The sequence below is a fragment of the Phalacrocorax carbo genome, chromosome 2, assembly GCF_963921805.1.
Source record: "Phalacrocorax carbo chromosome 2, bPhaCar2.1, whole genome shotgun sequence".
NCBI classification, from domain to species: Eukaryota; Metazoa; Chordata; class Aves; order Suliformes; family Phalacrocoracidae; genus Phalacrocorax; species Phalacrocorax carbo.
The window spans coordinates 76,306,846-76,327,905 of NC_087514.1; the positions used below are offsets into that span (position 1 = coordinate 76,306,846).

At 39.4% G+C, this 21,060-nt stretch overlaps 1 protein-coding gene across 11 annotated transcripts in view; it reads left to right on the top strand.

The window, feature by feature from the left end:
• Positions 1 to 21,060, top strand: part of COBL (cordon-bleu WH2 repeat protein) — a 162,619-nt gene that overhangs the window by 41,145 nt on the left and 100,414 nt on the right. For 6 of the 11 annotated variants that reach the window (XM_064443297.1, XM_064443298.1, XM_064443302.1 and 3 more), the window contains 5 exons: positions 4,802 to 5,008; positions 13,656 to 13,866; positions 14,625 to 14,853; positions 16,868 to 16,912; positions 19,893 to 19,987. In XM_064443297.1, the coding sequence (XP_064299367.1) occupies positions 4,802 to 5,008; positions 13,656 to 13,866; positions 14,625 to 14,853; positions 16,868 to 16,912; positions 19,893 to 19,987 (787 nt within the window). Of the gene's footprint in view, positions 1 to 965; positions 1,094 to 1,261; positions 1,338 to 4,801; positions 5,009 to 13,655; positions 13,867 to 14,624; positions 14,854 to 16,867; positions 16,913 to 19,892; positions 19,988 to 21,060 lie in introns of those variants that run through there. The other 5 variants (XM_064443299.1, XM_064443301.1, XM_064443308.1 and 2 more) reach the window with 3 other exon arrangements.

Consider the following 21,060-nt stretch of genomic DNA (forward strand, 5'->3'; position numbering starts at 1 on the left):
GGCAGGAGCAACTTCTACCGTCCTCTGTGTGTCTTGATGGTTTGGAGTGTGAGGTGGCCTCAGGGCTGGGTTTCTGGCTTTGCAGTGCAAGTTGCCAGAGAGAGAGTTGAGTGAGTGAAGCTACTCATCTGCTTTTTTCCTCAAACAGCAATATGCATAGATTTCCCCTCAAAAGACTGTAGGAGTGCAATCACCTGAAAGATGAGAACGTTTACTTCAATGTCTCCTGTTTTCCACCCCAAGGGACACTGCGTTCGTGTACTGCGCTCATCACTGAGCACTTGAATGTTGATTTATTCCTCCTAATTATGAGATGGGGTGCACAGAATGTCACGGGGAAACCCTCTGCAACTCTTCCAGCGTTGTGCATTGACAAGATTGCAAATAGACTTCACTGGGTAGGGGGTCCTCTGCTAGTTGTTCGCTATATCAGAAATGAGTGTTGCCCATAATTCTGCTATGTTGAGAGTTGGTTGTTGTTTGGTTTGATTTGGGGTTGGGTTTGGTTTTTTTTGTTAACTTTTTTTTGTTTAAAATGAATGGTTAGAAAGACAATTGGCATAGAAAGGACTGTATTCTACCAACTGGAGTAGTATGGAGCTTCTGCCAAGCTCCTGCTGGCATCCATGCGATAAAGTCTGCCCCATACCTGGTAAGTTGCCTTTGCCTTATAGGGCAGAGAGGGTTCCACATTTTTCTGAGCATGGTGGGAATGCATAGGATCACTTTTTTCTTTTTTTTTTTTTTGGTGTTAGACCTTACCTGAAGAAAGACAATCCCTGCATAACATTGCCATGAGGGTGTAAGTCCCAGGACCACTTCTGCCTGAAACAGAGATCATGTTTTTTTAGCATGAGATTATAAAGTCCAGGTTACATCCTATTGCTTGGTAGTTACATATTAATAAAGTGTAGGTCCAAAGGGCTTGTGTTACCTTGTCTTGAAGTTCTTCATCTGGTGAAACTTTTCTCCGGTTCTGTTGTATTTGTTCTACGTGCTGTACTACAGAAATGCTGGTCGTGGTGGTCAGTTTGCTTGTTGTTTTTCCTTTTCCGTTTTGGGAAGCCTGATGCTGTTGCTGAGATCAGTGCTGGTAGGTTATTTATGTATCCTGCATACTTATTTCATGGCTATATACATTTTTTCAGCTTATCGTAAAGTGAGATGAATTATTTCAAGCCTCAGTAAAAGGCACTGTACATTTGTGAATTAGAATCAGCTGCTTGTTTTTACTCTGTCTCCTTATCAAGGGCTGGATTGAAGCATTCATGTAACCACAAGTCAATCATAGGTTTGAAGTGTTCCCGTCTGTAACTTCATCTGCAGACTAATAGCAGGTAGGGGGGGCTTTACAAGTATCTCGGTACTGAGCAAAAAGATGTTTGTGGGGAAAAAAAAATTGCTGTTGAGCTAAATTCAAAATAAATACGGACAAATGGTATGCAACTTTTTTTGTTGTATGTTGTGTTTGTAGTGTGGAAAGTACCCGTGCTCAAAAGAGGCTTTTAAATCACACACTTTCTCTATGCATTATTTTATTGGGGGAACCAAAAGGCTTTTACTATGGAGTGCTTTTGTATTGTCCTTTATAACTGCCATAACTCTGACAAAGAAAGCTGAATTCTTTTTCTGACTCGAATTCAGTAGTATTAGCAGGCTTCTCAGCACCTTCTGACTGCAGTTGCTGGAGCCCATCAGAAAGCAGCTGCCCGTGCAGATCTAAGGTAGAGCTTGAGCTGTGAATTTCAGTCTGTGGTTCATGGAGCTACTTTCTATGATGCTTCAGAAAGTTGGCTAGGAAATGCAAATCTGTGCCACATATCGCTCTACAAATGTGAACTTTAAAGGGATCTGCTTCCACTGAAGTAGTTTGAAATCCGTCATTTGGAGATTGTTGAAAACCAGGCATTTAAAGCAGCTGCAGTGTTTCAACAGAATGTGTAGTCGCTATTGTGGAAAAGTTCGTATGAGGTCACCTGAACTGTTGCTAGGTTAGAGAGACTGTGGTGGGAATGTTTTCCCTTTTCCTGTCTCTGAAGGAAACAGACCTGCACTGTCCTTTCTGCACAAAAGAAAAGGAGGATTGTAGTGTCTAAAAGGCCCTGACCATGTAATGCCAAAAAGAATACACATCATTACATATTTTATGGAGGTAAAGTGAACATTGCTGGCCAATGTATAGCTGATGCTTTTGAAGGTATGATGCCTGATTCCCTGACACACACCCCTGCCCCCAGCAGCGTTGTACAAGGTCTGTAGCTGCAGAATTGGCTGTAAAGAGTACTTAAACAGTAGCCAAATAAAAATTGCACTCCCACCTCAGAGCTATAGATTGGTATTAAGGTGTCTGACCTTGTTTGTCTGTTCCTTCAGAAAAGCAGATGCAGCTTTATGTTATTGCTGGGGAATGAATATGTGGGTAGAATACTCCCAGTTCACTTCCAGCTCCTTCATTGGTTTCAAAACTCAGTCATTCTTCACTTCTCCCCTGAAGTTTCAAGTTTCTTCAGTTTCAGCTGGTTTCAGTTTCATGTTTATTTTATTACCACTGCTTTATTTCCTCTGTGTCTGTTCACTGTGAGATCTGGAATTTAAATCATAATTAAAAAACCCCTAGTTCTGCCAGGCTCAGGACACTTGCCTGCTTCTTTTCTTGCCATGCTCTTTGGTACTTTTCATTGGAGATTGTCCCCCACGTTATAGGACAACCTTCAAAACCAAAAAAGAAAAGCTTGTTTTAAGAAACAAGTTGATGTGAATCTCTGTAGCTACATACATTGATGCAGTTGATATTACGGAGGGCAAGAATTATATAATTTGTAAATTCATCTGAAGTCCTTAACTGTTGCATCGCATGATTGTAAAGCTACGTTGGCAGATCTGGATTTATGCAAAACTCTCATGTCTGTCACCACCTGCTTATAAATAACAATGGTGGCCAAACATAAAGGGATCTGAGCAGAAAATTAATCCCAGTTTCTTTTTCTTTTCTTTTATAGACAAGTAAATAAATCAAGAGTTTGGTTCATGGACGTATAGAAAGTCAAAGTAGTTTGATAAACAATAAAGCCTTGAACTCCTTATTTTCACTTCCATGGGGAGGAGCGTAGGAGCTGCGAGTTTGTGACTGGTGACTGCATGACTCATTGGGTGTATGTAGGATAAAAAGTGAATGTTCAGGGGAGATTTCCCATGGAAGAGAAATTGCTGTATGCTCGTAAATATGGCGGTAGCTCTCCTTGCATATTTGTAGGGAATACTATTTGTTATGCACAAAGGAAATTAAAGGAAGTATCTGCATCGCACCTAATTTTACAGTGTCCTGCTGAGGTCTCACTGAACACTGAAATGTGCATTTTCAGGGCAGTGTAGTGCTTTTCTTCCAAGTTGAGACGTGTCACAGAAATTGTTGGTCAAACACAAGTACTGATTAAAAGGTGCAGAGGATTTGGATTGTTTCTGAACTCTTTTTTTTCTTTTTTTTTTTTTTTTTTTTGTGATGTGGTGCAGTTCTTATTTTTTTTCTCTGCCAGGAATTTACACTGTTAATCCAAACTGTACGTTTACTCTTTTTATCAGTGAGAATACACATCACCTCTAACTAAAGAAGAGCTTGGTTTGGTATTAATCTTGTTCAGTTTTAATTTTTTTTTTCCCCTAAATACAATTTTGCCCTGGGCTGATTCAACCACTAAGTTTTTCAGGTTTTTAAGGGCTAGAGCCCTTCTTCCATACCCTTCTTTTCCGGATGTCTGTTTATGTTGTTCACAGGGTGAAAATGATGTGCAGAATCATCATCTCTCTTCCTGCACCCTAAATCCAGGCAGATTAAAAAATGCAGGCAGTAAGCCTGCGTAATAATTTCTCAGTAAATATTTTACTGCTTTTTCCATCTGCTGAAATCAAATCTGACTTAAACTAGGCATAAATCTAGTCAGAAGAGGTCACTGTGATATTAATCATCAGAATTAATCTTCTTAGACGTGCTTGGTATGAGGCCAGCTATTCAGAAGTTTAGCAGTGCACATATGTTGCTTATCTGTCTGGCAGCTTGCCAATGAAGTAAACTTTGAGTTTGTGGTGGGTTTATATCTCTGTAAAGTACACTGCTTGTTTGGTGCAAGTTGATGCAGCTTTTCTGTATGTCGCCTATGGCACATAGCCTGCTACTGAAGAATGAGTTCTCTTCAGGGTGCTTTCAAAGAGCTATAGTCTCTTAGCGTTGCATGATAAGAAGTGGTATCATTCATGGTTGACCTTTTCATGGTGCTTCTCTATGAAGTATGATGAGCCAAATTTAATACTACTTAGAGCAGAAGAAGAGACAATATTTCAAGTAGAGTAATACTGTGGAACCCAAATATAGCTGAATGAAACCTCACCCTGCCTCCGCTCCTGCCGTTCTGACTTGGAGGAAGCATTCATTTACGTAAATACAGCTCTTTCTTGAGTCAGGTCTGGACTGGACCCAGTATTTCTGTTTCTCTTTTCATAGGAGCATGCTTCATACTTGACAGAATAATGATTATTTCATATCCTAATTATGGAAGTGATTCATCCCCTGGGGCATGGAAAGCAAACAGTAGGAGTGAGTGCATCATTAAAAAATTAGCGTATTTTTAGAGAGGAGGTAAAAATAAAATGCAACTCTGTTGAAAAGTGTCATGATAAAGAAAAACGGCTTGCATTAGAGGAACTTTTTAAAACAATCTGAGGCTGTGGCTGAAAGAACATATTTTCTTATTAATGTGTTTATACTTTGGTCATAAGAAATTATTAATTTTCTTCTTGCCTTCTCAAGGAGAAGAATGAAAGCTCGCGCTCCTCCACCACCAAATCAAGCTTCGGCAGCAAATAGAATTCACAGTGAGCACAAGTCACCTGCAGAGACAGCTGTAATTTCTGATCAGAACCTTGTGAGCATGAAGGAGAACATGATCAACAGATCGGTGGACTTAACAGTCATTTTACCCAGCGGGGTGGAGCAGAAGAGCACAGTACAAGGAGGGTAAGGCTTTGATTAGCTCCCACTTTCTGGAGCACTCCGTTCCCAGTGGGATACTTGCTGATACTAATGTCTCACTTCCTGCGTTGATGGGGTTTCTCCGTCATGCTTCTTTCTGCATTTTAGGCAGCTGTTGTACCAGCGAGTTCCAAGAGCAGTGTGTAAGGGCCTCTTTCTGCTGGGGCAGGAAGGATTTAGCAGCTGTTGTGTCACTGTTTTCCCCATGGATCACCCATAGCACATGCATGAATCCCTCTCCTGTGTGGTGCCACTGGACTGGTCTTAGGTTGTATCACATCTCATGATACAGAGGGGTTTTGGTGCAGTGGAAGTAGGTGCTGCTGGCAAACAGCAGTCCTGACAGTGTGCCTGTCTGGAGTCATGCTGAGAAGCAAGCTCAGAAGATGAGTGATTCATCATGTTCAGAGATCCTGTCTTCACAAACACATTGCGATTGTGTAGACAGCAAAGCATCTGCTGGTATTTAGGAAGCCTTTTCTATATAAAAGTGTTTTGGTTTTTTCCATAGGAGGAGTAAGAGGTTTTCCTTGTGACTGGGTACAATCAAGGGCAAATTGTATTGGAAAGGCAGTTTTGAGATAATCTTCTTCACTGTAGGAGCTCTTCAGTTTCATTTTCTCTGTGAGAGCTGTTTTGAAAGAGAGAAACATTACTTAAAGATTTCAGAAGAGTTTTAAAAATATATTCAACACTATGATGAAACTGGAGCAAATAATGGTGTGGTCAAGAAACTGTAGAAAGTGGTAACACCAGATTAGGAAGATATGTAGATGCCTGTTGATAAATCAGAGCCTGTGCTGATTTTACATTTGGTGTTTGCAGTAGTCCGCATTCCTGTAAAACTACTCTTCTTGGTCTGATATATTAGTCTATTTTGACTATGTGTCTGTTATTGAATTTTGATGGCTGAGGAGGATCACAGAATGGTAGGAGTTGGAAGGGACCTCTGGAGATCATCTTGTCCAACCCCCCTGCTTGAGCAGGCACACCCAGAGCAGGGGGCACAGGAACGCATCCAGGCAGGTTTGGAATGTCTCCAGGGAAGGCGACTCCACAGCCTCCCTGGGCAGCCTGTGCCCCTGCTCTGGCACCCTCACAGGAAAGAAGTTTTTTCTCATGTTCGGGTGGAAAATGTAATCTGTACACAGATGTGTACAGCAGTGCATAATGTCTGGTACTTCATTCTTCCCCTTGCTTTTCTTGTAGAAATTAGTGTTTGCTTAGCCACTCTCAGGAGACTAGTGCATCTTCTGTGGGTCAACCCCAAAGCCACAGTGATGTTAAAGATTTTAAAGGAAAGCAGTGTTTATCAGAGTTCTCAAATTACACATTTAGAGATTGAGGTTTTATGGGGAGATTTAGACTTAAAGAGAGAAAGAAGACAACAGGCCTGGAAAGTAGAACAAGACATGAAACCCACTGACCCATTAGAACCCAAAGAAAGCTGGTATTTCATTGGCAAATGCAAGCCACCTGGGAGCTAACAAGAGGCTAATCTTCCTGCAGCATTCTGTATAGAGAGATACATAATTGCCATGTAGTTAGAAAATATTTTCTTTTCCCTCAAAAACAAAACAAACAAACAAACAAAACACCCACAAATCCAAAACAAACACTCCAAGAGCACTACAAGAGTGGTGTTTTAATGTGACCTTTTGAAGAACATACAAGCCACAGGAGCAGAGAACAAATGGAAAATACCTGTAAAATAAACCTTCTCTCTCTCGCATAGGTGTTTTATTATCGCTACCGTTGCTATCACATACACTGAGGCTGAGTATTTTGATTATTAGAGTCTTTAGTTTGTGGTCTAAAACCTGAAAGAAATGCTGAAAATGAAACTGTAGATGTTTCTGTAGATTATTTATAGCATGGACATTAAGCACTCTAAGCAACCAAAATGTGCTCTTCGTTGTTGTGTGAAGGTGCCCACCTGTCTCCGTTGGCTCCATGACAAGCCTAGGCCCCTGACTTAGGCAGCAGTTAAATTTCTGCTTGTGCTAATCCGCTATTCTGAGCATCACCAGTGCCTAACCTCGCTAGTAGGTGTTCTCCCTCAGCACTGTCTTGAGCACTTGGAGTGGAAAGTTAGTGACAAATGTCAGGCACTGGTAGCCAGCTCTGGGAAGTGGAAGATTATGGAAACTGAGAAGGGGAGTAAATAATCCTAACAAGTTACGAATAAGAAAAGGATACCCTATAATGAGCCCTGTATTACAGTGGCATCAGTCTGTGAACAGACCTTGTTTGCGCTGCTGTTCTTTCTAACCACTGGAAGATGAAATTTGCTGTCCACTAACACTGGTTACTTTTTTAGGGATGTGGAATACAAAAAAAAAAAATAAATGTCAAGAGCATCTGAAATTTTTAGGGATGGACTGTCTTAAGTCTCCAGGTTTTCGTGAAAGCCCAGGCTTTTTCATCTTTTTACATTGTTTTGACATTGCGAACTGGATGGCTACAAAGTACAATGATACTCAAGCAAACATTTGATGATAAAGATACTGGATTACAAAAAAATACGTGTAGTTTGAAGCAGGTATGGGAGCCAGTGCAGGTAATAAATTCATTTCCCTGTTCACTCTTTTTATCTGTGGTGATATCATGGAAGGACATTTCAGACAAATTCTGCTGTTGTTTATACTGCTACAAATCTTCAGTATTTTCATTGCAATCATTAAAACTGCATTCTGCAAAATCTGTTCTTGGGTGCCCTGGGGAAATAGCTTTTCTGTTGCAGAATAATTTGCAAAACTTTGCCCTGGGCATCATCATAATGAAAAATGATTCTGTGATTTCAGGAAAGCAGTTCACAGAGCAATGAAGTACACTAGAGGATGTTTGAAAATATAACTACTGTAGTTAATTGGTATCACTTAAGGTTATTATAAATGAACCAAGTTAAAAGTCAGAATTATCTCTTTCAGTTTGTTCATTGTATGTAAGCAAAGCAGCATGTTGTTAATTTTACTTTGTTCTCTATATAGAAAGTTCCTATAAATATCAGCAAGAGGGCAGGAAGTCCTCATTAAATTTTCTTGAAAGATGATTCAAGAAGAAAAGAAAGTGTGTGCTATTTAAAGATATTTTATTGGAATCTGGAATTTTTAAGTACGTTTATTTATAAAAGTTAACTCAAGCTGACAGTCTCTCTCTAACAGTTTATTGCCATCTTGTAACATACAATTTATTCCAGATTTTGGAAATATGTAGTGCAGATTTTAGGACAAAGTTGAGTCCTTAAGGAGTGCGTGCAGCCATAGAATGGTGTTAAAAAAACATTTTTCTTTTTGAAATAAGTGGTCTCTGTGAACTACTGCAAAACATTTAGAAGTATTCATGAAAAACTGTTAGCCTTCTCCCCCCTGAAAAGGATTATAAAACACCCCAACAGTTAATCTATGTTTGTACTGTTGTATGAAAACTACATCTTGCTCTGAGGGAATAGAGAGATCATTGGCTACTTACACAGTTTATGCATACAGATCTGTAGCACATCCACACAAACTGTTAGCAGGTCTGACAGAGGCAATGACTAGATGTTTAGAAAGAAGATAAGTGGAAAAGCTTACAAGAGTTGCCAGAAACCTTTTCTGTTTGTAATTCTCACAGGTAATAGTTTCAATGGGTAACCTATAAATAAAGGGATCATGTGTCTGTCTCCATTCACATGGAGTGGCACTGAGGAGGACTTCCTGATTAACACAGATGCAGACCTTTAGCGTTAGCAGCTTGAGAAGTCAGTAGTATTTGAAATATACTGCAGAAAACCAGGGATTTTTGAAGCTAAACGATGTTCGGTTTGGAGTTGTCAACACGTGGGTGACCGACAGGCAGAAGAGGAGGCTAGACAGTTGTTGCTCCTGCATCTTACATGTTACATGTTCATGCGATGCACAGAGAGCAGGGTACTAGAACAAATAATAAACTAGCTAAAGCTGTAGTCCCGTTCTGCGAATACTGGAGGACAGAGCTCAGTGCAGAGTATGAGTTCTATGGAGCTTAAAGCTAATGCCGTCACAGAAAGAATATTCGCACATAATTCTCAGTGAAAGAGACTTAAGTGATATTACTTGTGTGCTTAGAGCTCAATGTACAGAATGCTGTCTCAAGAAAGACTGAAGGTGTGAAATCAGCCCACATTGGTACAACATGAAAGGGTTGTTATTAGAAGCAGATGAACAGGGCACATAGAGCAAAAGGGTTAAAAATGAGCTTAACTAAATAGGGGTCAGGTCAGAACTACGGTAGTTCAATGTAGGCTTAAAAATTATTCTAGAAATTATTCTAGTAAGATTTATGTTGGAAGGGGCCACTGGAACTCACATGCTCTAACTCCCTGCTCAGTGCAGGTCTCACAAGAGCAGGTTGCTCAGTGCTGTCTCCAGGCAAGTTTGAATACCTCCAGGGAGGAGGTTTCCAAACCTCGCTGTGCCCCTGTTCCAGGGCTTGACCATTCTCGTGGTGAAAAAATGTTTCCTTGTACCTAAATGGCGTTTCCTGTGTTGGTACTTGTCGCTTGACTCTTGTCCTCTTGCTGTTCGCCACCGAGAAGGGTCCTCCTCTGTAACCCTACAGGCTGGTACTTACAGACAGCAACAAGATTTCCCTTCATCCATGTCATCTTAAGCCTCAACAAATGCAGTCCTCTGCTTCTTCTTGTGTGTCATATTGACGTTCCTTCTGTGGACTTGCTTAGTTATGGAAAATAAGAGCCCAATATGCATGAGCAAAATAAGAAAAGAAATAGAAAGCATTATGAATATCTGTTTATCGTGCTTCCTGTACTACTTTTGTTGCAGCTTGGTATTAGTGTATACATTTCTGGTTGTGTAGGAAAACTTCTAACCTTTTCATTAAGTGCCTACTCTGCTTTGGAGCATGAGAGAATAGTAATGGCTAACGCTATTTTCTGTTTTTAAACGCAGTTAATGAAAGCGCTGGAGACTTCAGGTCACCCCCCTTACACTACTGTGTTTCTTTTCCGATCAGTTGTCACTTTAGATTCCTCACATGTGGTTGGCGTTGACCTAAATAAAAAAGATTCTTTCCTCCAGTTTGAGATTTTTATTACGGGCATTTGTAGCATGAAAGTAGAAGGTAACAGGAAAGTCCATGTCGTTTGATAGAGTACAACTTTATCCTACACATTTATTTCCTAGACGTACAAGGCTGTATTTTAAAATGGATTTCTCTGTGTTATCCAAGGAGATTAAGCCAAGCCACACCCAAAACAACTCAGCTGGTTTCTGGCTTTTAAACTGTAGGTGCCTTTGCTTCATTTTACTGGTGAGCAACAGGACACAAGAGGTCTGATGCACTCAAACTTGATTAGGACTTCAGCCTGATGAATGTTGCTGACAAAGTAGTTATTCTTTACTATCCAGAATTGGTGTTAAATGTCAAACAGCTTAGAAATAGAATATCGGAACAGATCCAAAGTACTCTCCTTTGCTAAGAATAGTTGCCTGGACCATCTTGTCTAAGTGTTAAATTGGGCTTATCCTCCAGTTTTATTTCTGTGCTTTAGTATTTGCTTATCAGTCATTAATGCTTGGTGTCTGTGACACTATGTTTGGTATCTCCACCCAAAATTTCAGCAACATCTTATTGAAATAAGAAAGTAATGTGTTTCTTAGCTGACTAGTAGGAAAGGCAGGAGACATTTAATTTCTTCATTTCGGCTTTAGATTTAATCCTTTATTATCAGACCTGCCTGAATTTCAAAATGGAGTATGATCTCTACCAGGTCTCAAAAGCAAGTTAAAATGAAGTGCAGATATGTCTGCAACAAGATGGAGGCAAAGGAAGGACTGGCTCTTCGCGTCTTCCAAGAGCTGTATTCAGCCCAAGGTTAGAAAGAAAAGTTGTTCTAGATTAGTAGATGGCTCAGTACCATTCTCTTGCAGTGTTTAGTGGCTCTCTCCTGTGTGTGGCATATACGTGGAGTTACTTGAAATAAAACTCGCCTTTCAAATCAAGCTGAACTGTATTACAGTTTAGAAGGACAACTTTTCAAGTTGGTGAAATTGAAATCTGATATGAGAGTAACTTCATTGCAGGGACTTCCCAGCTCTCGTATTTCTCTGGAAACACATGAATTTTGAAATTTGATTGTAGAATTCCTATCTTTTTCCTTTTTTATTTTCTTTTTTTTATCCTTTTGAAGTTTTGTGGACACTAATTTCCCAAATTTACATTTTGGGAAGAGCATAGTATTCACTTTGAAGTTATTTCAAAAGCTTCAGAGATATTGCTTAATTTGTACTCCTAAATGGTACAGATGAAACCTGGGGAATGCTGTTCATGGAACGGTTGTGTATTCTGAGCAGCATGGCTCAGGAGGGGATGTTGCAGACCTCTTGAAGTGTTATATTTAACACACATCTGCTCTGTAAACAACAATAAGATAAAACCTCAAATTTGGCTGGATTTTTGAATTGTTCATTGTCTGGACAAATTTGTTCAACGTGCATGATTGTCTGCCACCTGTCTTCTCAGATGGCTGGTGTGGATTCTAATCTTGTTGCAATTGTGGTATTGTCACTGCTGAACATATTTTATAATTTCAGTGGAAAAATGTGAAATCATAAAGTGTTCTTTTGCAGAACTATATTTTTTTAAATCCTTTTTAAAGGGCTGTTCTCTTTTTTTGAAAGTGTTTTTAATGTAATCATTTACATGAGGTAAGCTAACTGTCCAAATTTGAATGAATTATCACAGTATTATGCACTACAGAAATATATTAGCATTCTACTTTAAATAGAAAAAATGTTGAACACCATGTATTGCGGTTCTGCCAAGTTATTTGCTTTGCTCTGAAACAATAAGTCTGAGGGTCAAAAAAACATGTAAATTTTACTTTAAAGGAAATACGTCTGTAAACAGACAAGCTGAGATCTGTATCAGGAGGACCAACACTTCAAAACGTTCACTACTGCACAGCATAATGAATATTCATGTAACGGTGTAGGTGGGGTTCTCCTGTAGTTTGGACTTAGCAGGTGTAAATGTTTCTGTTGAATTCAGCATGGTTGTGAAATACAGATGCTTGCAACTTGGGGAGAGTGCCAGAATAAGTCATCATGAAATGACCTGATACAGTTTCAGTTTAGATACTGCATGTATCTCTTCAGATGCTCTCTCTGTTAGCAGTTACCACAGCGCTCTATTTTTCTGAAGCCTCCTATGCATATTAATGACATCTCTTTCCCTTGTTTGATCTTCAGTCATCATCTTCTCACTGTGTTCTTCTCTTTTCAACGCAATCACCTATTTCAAATTTTCCACGCTTGCCACTTTTTCAGCTAACACTGCATAACTCAGTTAAATTTGAAATACGTTCCTGTAAAGAAGGCCCTCCCATCTCTTGGGTGGGAAGAGCTGTCACCTACGTATGTTTTAGTCTTGCGCCTGTTAATAAGGGTTTGTTCTTTGTTTCCATTGTCCTTGACTTTGCCGTTAGCTCTCCAGGGTTCTTCACCAACTTCTTGAGCAGTTGTTGGCCAACAACATGCATGTAGAAAGATGATGGGCAGCTTCCCACAGAGTTGTTTCCCAGGTGCAGACAGCTTGCAGTAGAAGGGCAGTTCTTGAGCTACAGGTGTAATGGTGGTAGCTAATAACCTGTGAAGGATTTTATTTTCTTTGAATTTGCTTCCATTTTGAATCTGCATACAGTTTTTCCAGTTTACACATTAGAAGAAATGCCAGTTCCTTTGGCAAATATGCTGTCTGTGCACTTATTTTCACTTCTGCTAGAAGGAAAATATCCCATGTAGGTGACAGGCTTCAGGTACGGTTGGTAATTTTCTTTCAACTCATGTTTTGTTGATGACAGACACCAAAACTTCTCACAAACATAACCAGTTTTAGTAAACCTGTTTTCTCTGATCCTGGATGGAATTTTAGGGAGGAAGGTTGAAAAAAAAAAAACAAAAAAACCAACCCTCCAGTACCTTGGTAAAAGAGAATTTCTGGGTGTGGAGGAATGTAGTTTGTATCTGCTGTGTCAGATGTTTTTATAAGGCTTAATATCCTCACGAAAATAAATATGGAAGGGATCTCTTGTACTTGAAAAAATTGCTGGTGTCAAATGTGTGGGGCGGGGAGGAGGCAGAAACTCAAAGTTATAACCTGGACAAAAAAATCCTGCCTACCTTTTGTAACAGATTTAAATTCTTCATTTTGAGTTGTATTATGTGATGATTCAAATCTAGGTAGAGTTTACCATACCGTGAGTACATAATTTATTTATATCTTGTCTTCATGTTAAAGAACAGGGTTTGAATTGGAGAGTTCAATGTATGGATTTAGCAGGTAAGATGCACTTTGTCTGCTCTTGGCTTATGTTTGTTAGTGCTATTATTGGCACTGTTGTCTGCCTTATAGGGAATACTTTATTGCTAGCTCATAAACACACACTGAAGTGCAAATATATTTAATTCATACCATTTTATCTGATGTGTTTAGCATTTCAAACCGTTAGCACTGTTCCCTCCCAGAGATGGTTAACTAGTGACACATCCACAGCTTGTATTGTCTTTTTTTATTTCCATATTAAAATTGAGGTAAATCTTTTAGCAACTGTTTTTGCTCATGCTAAAGATGAACGTCTTCTTCCCTGCAGTAAAGCTGTGATGGATCTGTTGGTTGATTTGTGCAGCCAGTATCGCTTAAATCCATCCCAACATAGTCTTGAGCTGAAGTCTTCAGGAACTGAACAACCTCTGAGTTACAAGCCAAACACTTTGATAGGAGCACTGGATGTACAGACAGTACTTCTGAAAGAGAAGGTTCCCGAAGAGAAGACAAAGCGACCTCTGCCAAGGGTCCCTGAGGTCAGTACTCTGTAGGGCTGAAATGGTGCCATGAAACATCATTTCATTCCTATGATTTCAAGCAGTTCTTCCAACCTTTGCATCTTCAAACCAGATGGGAGAGGCTTGAGATTGACTATAACCTGCATTACTAGCTTAACTGATTTGCACTGGCAGGTGCTAGTCCAGACTCCAGCATTTAGACAAAATGTTATGTTGCATGTGATTGGGTAGATGGAAGTCTGTTCTTATAAAGACCCTTGGTTGAAAACCAGGGTAACTGAAATTTATAGTAGTGGCTGAAATGAGGGTTGTGGGATTGTGCAGAGGTAGGTGGGGTTTTGGTGGTATTTTGTTTGCCATCTTTACTGAAGATATGGGAGAAGACTGATTGTTAATAAATGTATTTCAAAGTATTGTGAAGATTCAGAAGCAGCCATTTTCCAAATATGTTTGCTGAAATTGTTATTATTCTGAATCCATACAGCTAATCACACTGTCATGCCTTTCAGAGTGGTACTTGTAAGTATTCACAAGTTGCTGCTGCCTCTGATTCCTTTTCCTTATTCACCTGTTCTTGTGAATGTCTCCTTGGTGATGGGGCAGTTCTGAGGGGTTTTAAAATTTTTTTTAAATAATATTTTTTGCAACAGTATGCATGTGGGGTAAGTTTGTCTAAGAGGAGTCAAGACAATATGGACGTCTCCAAAGCCTTTCTGATTGTAAGAGAGCCTAGCCATCACGGAGGGAAGGCTGAGAGTTTGTGTTTGTTTCTACAGAAATCTGTGAGGCTGGTAGTGAACTACCTGAAGACACAGAAGACTGTGGTTCGCGTTAGTCCAGAGGTGCCTCTCCACAACATCATCCCAGCTATTTGTGAGAAGTGTGAAGTCAGTCAAGAGCACATTGTTCTTCTGCGAGATGGCATCACTGGAGAGGAGCTGGAGCTTACCAAGTCCTTGGAGGAACTGGGGATAAAGGAGTTGTATGCCTGGGACAGAAAAAGAGGTGAGCTGAGACTGAAAGCAGCCACTGCAGGGCTAGATGATGCCAACAATATTATGGGCAACTTAAAAGCATTTGTCCTCTCATTCCTTTGGGGCCCAGCTGAAACAGCAGAGTGACATCTCAGTCCAGAGAGCAGAGTGGGTTTGTTCAGTGAGCTGTGCCCAGAACAGCAGCCAGGACAGCAGCGTGTCCCTGGCTGCTCTTGGGCTTGTGCCAGGTTAGGCTGGACCCTGGCAGGGCACAGGTTGGCAAAAGGAGGGCAAAAGGAGGGGCTTTGCTGGAGCTGCTGTCAGTACAGGTGTGTGTAACACGGGGGGCTCAATCAGACAGAGCCTGTCACTCACCTCTGCTGTGGCTTGGAGAGAAAGAAGGAAAGAAGAGACGTGCCATAGTCATGGCAGCTGTGAAAGCTGAGAGGCAGAGGCGACAGACCAGGGCTTATGCGAAACAGACGAAGGAGAAGCTCAGAGATGGTTCCTCCAAAGAGTGAAGTCATTGACAGTTTAGTGAAGAGGAGCTAAGAGGTATTTGTATTTAAAATTCTGTTCTCTTGTTTATTCACCCTCACTTTCTGTTCTTGTAGGTAATATTGTAGTGGCAGCTCTTGGGCTTGAGTTTTGTCAGCCTAATTGTGTATTCACATAGGATAATTATGCAATGTGCTTTAAAATATACCTGCTTTCAAAATACACATTGGCAATCGCTACTTCCTTTGAGGTCAGAAAGTGATATTCATTAAAATTGTCTCCTGCAGTTTGTCTGAATCAATATCTTTTCCATCCCAATAAATGTCCTTATTTATTGTTTAGATAATGTCAGTCTTGTAGGTGCTGAGCAGTAGGCTTATTTTTTATTTATACAGTTACTTATTTATGTTGACGTTCTGTCTCTTCTTTCAAACTCCTTTGGTAAGTGAATCAAATTTCTGAGTTTAGACTTTTAAGTAAACTAAGTGTCTCCTTTTCCTTTGATGCTCAAAAAAGTAGCTGACAACATGTCATAACTCAATTGTATAATTGTCTGGTTTCTTAGGATATGTTTACTGTAATTAAGCTAACCGTTTTGGAGCAACATATTGAACATGCAGAGTATTCAAGAGGATTCATTCCGCATACTTCAGGGACAACTTACAGAGTAATTAGCCTAAGCCTTCCTTAAACTCTTTTCCTTTAAAATGAAAGTGATGGTGTATATACTGCAATAATGGTCCTCAAATACGTTTGTAGCTGGTACAGTCAAAACCAAGACTTTACTTCAGGGCTGGGATTACAGCAGCAAATGATGTAACACTTCATAGTGTGCTGCTCTCTGCATCAGAATTTTTTTAGTATTTTATTCTTTTTTAAATTTTCAGTATACCTTTCACTGTGATAAAATCCCCCTGATCCTGAGTGTATTTCAGCTTTTTCTGCCTTCCTCTTACTCTGCACCATGGTGTCTGATGAGAAAACTGGTAAATACACCTAAAATTCACAAAAGGTTTCCTTTGTTCCAGCAAATTCCTTCCTTCTGTGTTCTCATCTGTAATCCCCAAGAGGAATAATCCCATTGGTTTCAGTAGCAGTTGGTCTATGAATTGTGCGTTGAGTAGATGTTCAGTCTAGTTATCAGAACAGACAGATTTTTAAAACACATTCCCACTAATAAGTAAGGCATCAGAGGTGCTGAAAGCATAGGCTGTGCTTTAAGAGCAGGTTCTAGAGAAACTTTGTGCTCATCATTTCTCTGTCCCTGAAACAGAAATACCAAGTGCTGAAGCCTTATTAAAAGACAAGCTCTGCTGCCACCTGCTTACATAATTTGATTTAGCAGTTGAAGCAGCTTCACAAGTGAATCGGGAATGAATACAACTGCCTCTAGTAGCAGCTCTGCAAGTCTGTTGTTGGTCAACATTTTTTTCTGTAATGCTTAGGGAAACAAATACTGGGAGTAATTAATGAAAATTGTGGCTTACGAAGCAATACTAGAACCTTAATGTGTCTTCTCTTGTCCTTTCATTGCCTGCCTTTTCCAGTTCCTCCATCAAAAACTCAGTCTGAACCTTCTCTGAACTATAGAGGTACTGTACAATGCTGCTGAGGGAAAACTGCCTTTCTCTTCACGCTATGTTTAATGTGGGTTTGGTGGATGGATCTTTAAGAATGTCATGTAAAGTGCTGTAGAGAAACTAGCTGTTTTCAATCTGTATTGTCTTTTGCAAAGTGTTGTTTCCATGTCTGTGCTTTTGGTCAGAACAAACATGCTTCTGTGCATACTGCTTCTTCAGTAACTGCCATTAAAAAGCCAGCAATTAACAAATCCTGTCATTTAACTGTTGTGTGGTGTGGTATGCTACTATAGGATTCCAAGCCTTTTCAGGTTACCTAAAGCATGGTTAGCTGAATTTCAGAAATGCTAACATTTTGGAAGTCTCTTGGGTTCAAAATTTATGTAGTAACAAAGACAGAATATTTTGAAATCTATGAGATTTTTCACTAATTTCAATTTACATGTAACAAAGCATTTTAATATGAAACCTATGTATACACCTTGGATAACTCTGAATAGATGCTGACTTCTAATTGCTACAGTAGGTTTGATTACATTACATTGGTGCTTCTGCTTCTAGTCAAGCAGAAAATGTTTATATTTAGTATATCTTTTTCCTCCACTGAGTCTGTTGTAATACATTGCTTAAATTAATTATCCTCAAGAAAGGTGTGGTTGATTTAACTGATGTAACTGTTTTTACTTCTTTGCATTACTAGTAAACACAACCTAACTAAAATATAACTGTGACTAACTTCTTTAAATTTTCAGGAAGGAAGGAAGTCCACCTCCAGTAGGTGACAGCCATCAAGTGAATCTTAGCTCATGGCCTATTGCCTCTTGGCTTCACTAATGCCAGTACTTTTCCCCCTAATCCTGTCATTATTTACTGTGGTGTTGTGGTTCAGCCCCAGCTGGCAACTAACCACCACGCAGCCACTCACTCACTCCCCACACCCCTGTGGGATGGGGGAGAGAATCGGAAGAAAAAAAGCAAAAAAAACCCAAAACTTGTGGGTTGAGATAAGAACAGTTTAATAATTACAATAAAATAATAATGGTAATGATTATGATAATAACAATAATGATAATATAAGGAAAAGGAAAAAAAGGGGAAAAAAACCAGAAACACAAACGATACAGCCACTCACCACCCACCAACTGATGCTGCCAGTCCCCGAGCTGCAATTGCTGCCTCCCTCCCCCGGCCAGCCCCTCCCAGGTAACACACTGGGCATGATGTTACATGATATGGAATATCCCTTTGGCCGGTTTGAATCCGCTCTCTCCGCTGTGCCCCCTCCCCTCCCGGCTTCTTGTGCACCCGGCAGAGCTTGGGAGGCTGGAAAAGTCCTTGACTAGTACAAGCACTACCCAGCAACAACTGAAACATCGGTGTGTTATCTCAACACTGTTTTCATACTCAGTCCAAAGCACAGCACCATGCCAGCTGCAGTGAAGAAAGTTAACTCTATCCCAGCTAAAACCATGACATGTGGCTTCCTTTTATACAGAGCATAATACTAGAGAGAATATCTACTGTTTTTATTTAAGAAAAATTCATGACAGATTTATAAAGATTCCGTGTTGTTTTGAGATGATATACTGTGTTTAAAATCCTGATTTATTGGGATTGTACAGTGTTTAATGGTCATGCTGATGATCAGCAGTTACTGACATAGCTCATAGTTGAAGACTGTATAGAGTAAGGGATTCATAATTCACACCTAGTTGTAGCTTAGCCCTGAGCATTGAAACAGCTGTTGCTGGTGAATGAGCGTAGGCAGTGCTTAGTACCCGAGAAAGGTATTAATTTATTGTTGAGGGTTTTTTGCAGTGGGCTTGCGGCCTTTCTTAAGGATAGTTTCTCCCTATTTTATTCTGGGTTCATCATCTGTACTATTCTACTGTGCTTTGAACTACTATATGTATTTAACACCTTCTAACACATGACATCGTTGATGTGCAAGGTGGTCTGTGTGAAAATCATGTGCTTTGTGTGAAATGCAGATCAGTTTACAGGAGTTCTGGGATGAGTTTTTTTGTGAAGTAAACATTTTGTGTCAACAAACAAGTAATTTTGCATTTGTTTCTTAATTGGTATTAAATAGAGGAAATACGAGACAGCAGTTTTTCTCTGTACATTAAACTCTGATACTCTGTGTGGGATACTCTGATGTGCTTGGAACCAGGGTGTGATCTTTATAGCATTATGTAGTGTCCATTAAAAAAAGTGGGAGAACTTTACAGTCTGTATATTGAATGTCAAGCCAATGGTTGTTCTCTGTAATGCATGACCTTACCATGTTGCTCGTCCAGCTTGGCTGGTGTGGGGGGAATTGAAGGGAGACTAAACGGATACAGTTCTTCAGCTGGTTCAAGGAGGACATGCATGTTTGAGCTCTTAAAGCCTTAAGTGTATATAACCTTGCCTCTCTTCCCACCTGAAGTAAAAGGACCGAGATGAGAAAAGGTGACCATGACCGGCTGGTTTAAGTCCTAAGGAGAGCCCTTTTTCCATAGAAGAGGTCTTTTAATCTTCATGGAGCTTTATCCAAATCCACATTGAGAGTCTTGCCATTAAATTCACTGTGTTAAGTCAGGCCTGTGGATTGTTAAAAGGCATTCACCATCATCTTTCTGAAAAGACTTTTTTTTAAGGTATTAGAGTACTCCATGAGTTTTCAGTGAGACCTCTAACAAGCATTTCTAAAGGCTAAGCAACTTGGTCATGTTTTGCCTTTTAATAAAGGTTACTAAATTGTGATTGAAAACTCACTGAAGTTTATTAAATTATTTCATTTGCCTCCATTAGAATTTGGAATAAACTCAGAATAAATAAGTTTGATGAGGAAGGAAAGTACAGAATCTGGCAGTTACTTAGATAATTCAGTTCATAACATCTCCAGCTCAAAAAAAAAATACAGCACTAATCCAGGATGTTTTAAAATACTCATTTTCTGAATCTTTATTTCAGAAGTGTAAAATATATTTCATTATAATTGTTTCAGAACCAAGTCGAAAGGCTTCAGTAAGCAATGATGCAATAGAAAAAGAAAAGACAAGACTTCTGGGATCGTTTAAAGCTGATAGAAGCAGCAGCAAGGTAAGTGTTCGACAGTGTCCTACCTCACTAAAGAGAACTGTTTTCTTTCCAGACGTATTTTACTTGTGGGTGGTGGTGTTTAGGATGGATTTTTGGTTGTTGTTTTTTTTCCCCCCCTACCAAGGAGTAATCTGTTAGCAGATGCATAAACTGTGTAATCAGTGCAGCCTGATGGAGATACCAGCTGCTTATTGAAGGAGTCAGGCATGTTGACCATTTAAATTTTTTTTTTTAAATGCTGTGAGTTCAGTAGATGTTAACAAAGAGCAGTAGCTTCAAGCGACTGATGTCCACTTAATAGTAGTGTTCAAATTACAAAATGCATTTAAGGAAAGAACTGATATAATAAAGAATGCATTAAAATATCAAGTAGAAGTGTCTTATTAGCTTTTCTGTGCATGGGTGTGCATCTGTTTTAAAGCATTTATATCTTTTGGAAGCTCTGTGCAGTCATGATATTGTCACCTCCAAGTCTGTAAAACCAATGAATCAGGTGTAGAAGAAATAACTTGCAGTACTAAAAGGAGTGATAAACTGAAGGATCAGTATCTGCTGGGGTGCATGTTAGGCATATTTAACTTTGTTTTTAATCTTGAGTGGGAAAAATTAAAAAAATAACTGTCAAATAAAACAATTTTCTTCTGTTGAGATGCCTTTATGAAAAATTTGTCATTCATCAGAGAAATTAAATAGAGAAAAACTTTCTAACTCCAGAACATATAAAAATATTGGGCTTTTAACTTCATACTTTTTGCATCCTTCACTACAAATATCAGTGTCATCTGATTTTGATAATAAAGTATTTAATACTCTGGGGTGTCAGAGTAAAAAGAGAATTTTCTTTTTCTGGTTTAAAAATCCCTTCAAGGCATTTGCAGTGAAATCATAAAACGTGTTTCTGATTAGCTGGTACTATGAAACATGCTTGTTAATGGTCGGTGTTTCACTTACCCTTCCAGTCTTCAAAGGCATTTTTTTAAAACTGTGAAAGCTTTCCAAAATCTTTATTAGCTCTCTGCCCTCTTGATTATGATCAAGTTTGGAGTTTTGGTGGGCAATATCTTCCTTTATGG